Source organism: Poecilia formosa, unplaced genomic scaffold, assembly GCF_000485575.1.
Source record: "Poecilia formosa unplaced genomic scaffold, Poecilia_formosa-5.1.2 Scaffold593, whole genome shotgun sequence".
Taxonomy (NCBI): domain Eukaryota; kingdom Metazoa; phylum Chordata; class Actinopteri; order Cyprinodontiformes; family Poeciliidae; genus Poecilia; species Poecilia formosa.
The window spans coordinates 36,682-42,363 of record NW_006800532.1 but is presented as its reverse complement, the minus strand read 5'-3'; the positions used below and the strand labels follow the sequence as shown (position 1 = coordinate 42,363).

The window sequence follows — 5,682 nt, the reverse complement described above, 5'->3', positions numbered from 1 at the left end:
TTAAATACAAATGCTTTCTCTGTTTAATTGCTCTGTTGTTCTTTTTTGCAGGTTTCTGTAGGTGCAGTGAACAGGAATGTTCTGTTGTTGATCCTCACTGTCATGTTTTATTGTCACACTTAAATTTTCATGTTCATTGTGTTCACTTTAGATGTGTAAACTGATCATTTATGTAAAGTTCATGAAGTTGTGAGTAAAATTGGACAATTTTAAAATGTCGGTAATAAAACAAAGTATTTGAATTACATCATTGTGTAATTAATCTTTCCATGTAATTGTAGCCTAAATCAATGTAAGTACTGCAGTGTAGTTATGCATGTAATGTACAAAGTATGAATAAAGACTTATGAGTAATTAAAATTGTACTTTATTAGCAATAGCAGTAAATCAAAATAAAAATTAAGTGTAATTTAAATACATTACTTATATATTAGTATATTTAAAATATATTAAAAGTATATTTCTAATATAATTCTATGACAGAATTGGTACACTCAATATAAAAATGAAGCTGTTGAATATTACATTTAAAGTATACTTTAAGTATACCAAGTACAACTTGAAGTTGTTCCAAAAAGGTATGGTGAAGTATACTAAAAGTTGTAATTTAATACTATTTAAATACTACTGAAGTATACTGAGTACAAAATTAGTTGTTCCAAAGTAGTACAGTTTAAGTACATCAATCAAAGTATGTTAAAATTTAGTATACTAAAGAATACTTTATTTTACTTGGGCAGCTGAGTTGAACCATGGAGAGAACTAAAACCTGCAGGATCCCAGGCTGGTTCTGAGAACCAGGATCATCAGCTAATTGTCAATCTTCATAGGAACCGACCCGACAGAACCAGAACCCCAGCGATGTCTGTTTTTTTTAGGAACTGGCCTCAGCCTCACTTCTGCCAACCAATCACATCCAACAACTCCTCAGTTCTGGTTCTGATGAAGGTTCTGGTTCTGTTCCAGGATGCGGCTGCTGGACCTTGCAGCGTCCAGATCAAATCAGAACCAGGCGATGACGTGGAGATCCAGTACTTCCCTCTCCTGAAGAAGCTGAGCGTCAAGCTGACTGACTGCAGGGCGTGGCTGGAGGGGCGGGACTTCCTGTCTCTGGGTGAGGCTTCTATTCTGACTTTCTGTTCTGTGGAGTCGGTTTATGGGCTGATGTAGCTGCAGGGTTCCTCAGAACCGGCTCAGGTCCGTAACCTCTGACCTCTGCTCCTCCTCAGATGACCACCCTGAGCTGCGGCCGTGGGGCGCCACCAACAGCGGCAGGAGGATGACGTACTGCCCCATGTGCCAGCGGGGCTTCTACAAGCCGGCCCACCTGGAGGCCCACCTGTGGACCCACCGGGGCCAGAACCCCAACCAGTGCTGGGAGTGCGGGAAGACCTACCCGACCCTGATGAGCCTGGTGCTGCACCAGCAGGTCCACGGCCGCAGCGAGCCCTACCGCTGCTCCTACTGCGACCGCACCTTCGCCTTGAAGCGGGACTGGAAGACTCACCACCGGACCCACTCTGGGACCAAGCCCTTCAAGTGCTGGTTCTGTGGGGACGGCTTTGGCCAGCAGAACCAGCTGGACGAGCACCTGGAGGCCCACCAGGGGGAGCGGTCCTACCACTGCGACGTCTGCGACGAGATGTTTGTCTCGTACCAGGGCTTCAACTTCCACCGCCGAGCGCACAAGACCTCCAAGCGCCTGCCGTGCCTCAAGTGCTCCAAGACTTTCAGCAACCCTCAGAGTCTGAAGGTCCACCAGGCCACGCACTCCAGCAGGAAGCCGCACACCTGCCCCACCTGCGGGAAAGGCTTCAAGCTGCTGGGTGGCCTGCGCAGCCACCAGCGCGTCCACCAGGACCTGAGGGAGTACCGCTGCTCCGAATGCAGCAAGTGCTTCTCCAGCCTGCAGGGCCTGAAGCTGCATGACCGCACGCACACGGGCCTCAAGCCCTACGGCTGTGCCGAGTGCGGCAAGAGGTTCACACAGGCGCCGCACCTCAAGGCCCACATGGTCACCCACACAGGCGAGCGGCCCTTCCTCTGCACCACCTGCGGCAAGAGGTTCACCCAGTCGTCCCACCTCAACTCTCACATCAAGCTGTTCCACCTGGGCGAGAAGCCGTTCAGCTGCGCCGACTGCGGTAAGCGCTTCACCATCGCTCACTACCTGAAGATGCACCGTCTCAGCCACACCAAGGAGAAGCTCTACCAGTGCTCCTACTGCGACAAGGCCTTCTCCTACCACAACTCCTGGAGGGCCCACGAGAGGATCCACACCGGCGAGCGCCCCTTCGGCTGCCGCGACTGCGGCCGGACCTTCATCACATCCGGCTCACTGCTGACCCACCAGCGCGCCGCGCACACCGGCGAGAAGAACCACTACTGTATAACCTGCGGCGAGTTCTTCTTCACCAGCTCCCTGCTGCGCGTGCACCAGCTGGACCACACCGGCGAGCGCCCGCATGTCTGCAGCTGCGGCAAGACCTTTAAGACCAAAGGAGTCCTGAGGTTCCACCTGAAGAGGTTCACGGACCACCGGCCGGCCCAGTGAGCTGGTTCTGGGCTGAGAGCACAGCCGGTTCTGTTGAGCAGAACGCCAGGAAGGTCAGCACACTGTAGCAGTCCTCAGCTGGACAAACTGGACCAATCCGTGTCCAACTGGACCAACTTGACTAACTGGACTGAACCAGGCAGAATTAAGAGTCGGAGTGATTCCTCTTCAGCTCTGAGATGATCTTTATTCCTGGTTCTGCAGATGTAAAAGGACCGGGTCAGAACCAGGAATCCGGCCGTTGGGCCAGTATTTGCTGCTAACATAGTCTCTGATTAAAAAATCTTGAATGTTTGGACCCGGTTCTGTTCTGGGTCCATTACGTCTCTCTGGTTCTGTCTTCCACAGAGACGCCCCCACCCATAGCTGGAAGGTCAGAGGTCACAGGTCTGATCAGCTGAGCCTGATGTGGTTTATTTTGGACTTCTGGTTCAGACCAGTAGCACCATGTTTGGTTCCGGACCTGCGGGTTGAACCCGCTCCATGCCTGACCTTCACTGCTGACTTGGACAGAACCGGGTCAGTCAAAGTTGCTTCTTCATGCTGAAAGCATTCAAAACCAGGATTGGTTTTGCCTGGTTCTGACCCGGTTAATAATTCTAATCCCTGAACAGTTCAGAATCAAAATAAAACTGCTTTACCCTCCTGGCTCTGGTTCTCTTCTTCTTGAGTTTTAAGGCGGGTGACATCCGAATTATCGCCACCTACTGTGCTGGAGTGAGGGCCACAGGATTCTTCTCTTCTACTTAAACTAAAATCTTATATAATCCTATTTCCTTTAGAAATTTAATAAATGTACAGTGGACTTCACCATATGTCCCCACAGTAAATATGTGGCTCACACAGATATCTGTCATCCTTCCTCTGAAAAAACTGACTCATGATCTCAGTCACAAATCGGACACATTTTTGAGGCTTTGGGTCCTCTGGAGTCTTTTCTGCTTGATCCCTAGGATTTTAGTATTTTCTTATTTTGTTTTACAGCTCTATTTATCCCTGCCTGTTTTTTTGTTTTGTTTTTTTCCTCTTCTCTCTTGATGGCCATGAGGTGACTGGACTGGAGGAGACCGACGCCTTGTTTCTTGTTCATGTGGGGTATTTTGTTGTTTTTTTTGTTTCTTTTGTGTGTGTATGTGTGAGGCGGCACAAGTTTCTCTTTTGTTCTTTGTGTTGTAACTAATCTAAAATTAATAAAATAAGAAATGTAATAAATACTTTATTAATCTTGTGTGTATTCACTCTTAGTGCCTCCACACCATGTTTCCTTGATTGTTTTATTTTTTCTCCACTCACCCTGAATTCTTCGCACCACACTCACATTTCCCTTTTGGATGTTTACCTCTGGTTCTGATGGGTTCTACTTTCAGAAATTTTACGAAAATGAACTAAAATCAGTTCGGAAGAAGAAAACGCCAATTATTTTTTATTATATTTGCTGAAAATCAGCGGAAATGTAAATTTCCAGGCTTTTATTTTGAAGGTGCGGCATTTCACTTCATGACTTCCGTTCATTATGTAAATAGTAAAGATGGCGGCCTCTTGTGTGCTCCGAGCCGTCCTCAGCCGAACTCTGAGCCGGTCCAGATGTTCTGGAGGGGTCAGGTCAGTACCGACCAACATCAGCAGCTTCTCCTCATGGCGGTTTCTGATTGGCTCTAGCATTTATTAATATTGATGACGTATCAATACCTCATCCACCACAGGGAACCTGGGCTCACCTGGACCATCTGCATTAACAGCTTACCGCCCCTACAGGTGGCCTTTGACCTCTGCTCGGGTTGTTCCTGAGGCGGGACGCCGCGCAGCATGCTGGGAAGCTCAAAGCAGACGTCAAGACGGCACAAAATACCACCGAAGAAGAGGAGGAGGTCTGTGGGCGGCAGTCGGTATGTTCAGTCATTCACCTGTCAGAAACCTGGGGATGAGACAGACAGGTGGGATTCACCTCTGACCTGTCTCTCTCTGCTGACCTCTGACCTGTCTCTCTCTGCTGACCTCTGACCTGTCTCTCTCTGCTGACCTCTGACCTGTCTCTCTCCGTTGACCTCCAGCGTTCTCCCTGTTCAGCTCCACTGATGAAGATCAAAGGGACGAAGCTCAGAGGAAGGAGGACGACATCATTCTGCTGCTGAAGAAAGCCAAGGTACCAGAACCTGGACTGGACCGGAACCAGAACCGAGACAGACAGCTACAAGTTCTGTGTTCCCATGTCAGCTGAGACCAGCTGGGTGACCCAGAAACCAGGTCTGGACTTGAGAGCCGGATGTTCAGAACCGAGCCCGACCTTTACTCATCCAGAACCAGAGGCCCGTCGGGTCTGCAGGACGGACCTCTGCGGCCGGCTTCAGTCAGAGGGAACCAAGAAGTCTCCCACCGACTCGGGTCATCTGGACCAGAGAGACGAGTTCTGCAGGTCCAGTTGGTCAGAGTAACCGTCCGCTTTCTGTTGCAGCTCAGCATGCATCGCGGAAATCTGCAGGCGGCTTCGTCCTTCTTCCATCAGGCGGTCGCTCTCGCTCAGCAGACCCACAACAAGCAGGCCATCATCTACACCTACAGCCAGGTGAGCCTCCGTCCTCTCTGTCCTCTGTCTGTCCTCTGTCTGTCCTCTGTCTGTCCTCTGTGTCATTGCTGACTGAATGATCAGTGGCGTCCTCCTCAGATGGCGAACCTGGCCTACATTCAGGGTCACCTGGACAGCGTGAGTACGGTCCAGTCCAATCCAGGCTGGTTCTGGTCAGCTGGTTCTCCTCATCTTCATCTCTGCTCTTCTTCCTCTCAGGCAGAGAAGCTCTTCAAAGCAGCCATGAGCTACATGCTGGCTGGAGGAACTCCAGAGGTGAGACCCCTCACCTGCCCAGGTGTTCTGCTTCGGTTCTACCTGTCAGATGATCCATTTGGCTGAAAACTCCACCTCACTTCCTGTCTGTTTCCAGGACGACAACGCTGTCATTGAGATGTCTCTGAAGCTGGCCACCATTTACGCTGAGCAGAACAAGTAAGGGGCGGGACCACCTGAAGAACTAGTTCACTTCATGTTCAGTTCACCTGAAGAACCAGTTCACTTCATGTTCAGTTCACCTGAAGAACCAGTTCACTTCATGTCCAGTTCACCTGAAGAACCAGTT

General features: G+C 49.7%; 2 protein-coding genes and 1 long non-coding RNA gene across 11 annotated transcripts in view; 2 read left to right on the top strand and 1 right to left on the bottom strand.

The window, feature by feature from the left end:
• The window catches only part of LOC103129937 (zinc finger protein 664-like), a 9,811-nt gene extending 6,609 nt beyond the window's left edge, over positions 1 to 3,202 (top strand). For 2 of the 3 annotated variants that reach the window (XM_016665535.1, XM_016665534.1), the window contains exons 5-6: positions 967 to 1,114; positions 1,230 to 3,202. In XM_016665535.1, coding sequence (XP_016521021.1) covers positions 967 to 1,114; positions 1,230 to 2,554 — 1,473 coding nt within the window. In that variant the 3' untranslated portion in view covers positions 2,555 to 3,202. Of the gene's footprint in view, positions 1 to 669; positions 1,115 to 1,229 lie in introns of those variants that run through there. The other variant, XM_016665533.1, reaches the window with a different exon arrangement.
• Positions 3,203 to 3,954: 752 nt separating this feature from the next.
• The window catches only part of ttc19 (tetratricopeptide repeat domain 19), a 3,806-nt gene continuing 2,078 nt past the window's right edge, over positions 3,955 to 5,682 (top strand). The window contains exons 1-7 of one of the 7 annotated variants that reach the window (XM_016665541.1): positions 3,955 to 4,156; positions 4,310 to 4,488; positions 4,606 to 4,697; positions 5,007 to 5,117; positions 5,202 to 5,255; positions 5,337 to 5,393; positions 5,491 to 5,552. In XM_016665541.1, coding sequence (XP_016521027.1) covers positions 4,083 to 4,156; positions 4,310 to 4,488; positions 4,606 to 4,697; positions 5,007 to 5,117; positions 5,202 to 5,255; positions 5,337 to 5,393; positions 5,491 to 5,552 — 629 coding nt within the window. In that variant the 5' untranslated portion in view covers positions 3,955 to 4,082. Of the gene's footprint in view, positions 4,157 to 4,257; positions 4,489 to 4,605; positions 4,698 to 5,006; positions 5,118 to 5,201; positions 5,256 to 5,336; positions 5,394 to 5,490; positions 5,553 to 5,682 lie in introns of all 7 variants that reach the window. The other 6 variants (XM_016665536.1, XM_016665537.1, XM_007541176.2 and 3 more) reach the window with 6 other exon arrangements.
• The window catches only part of LOC107834352 (uncharacterized), a 1,399-nt gene continuing 1,275 nt past the window's right edge, over positions 5,559 to 5,682 (bottom strand). The window contains exon 3 of the long non-coding RNA XR_001660145.1: positions 5,559 to 5,668. This is a non-coding gene — a long non-coding RNA (uncharacterized LOC107834352). The remainder of the gene's footprint in view (positions 5,669 to 5,682) is intronic.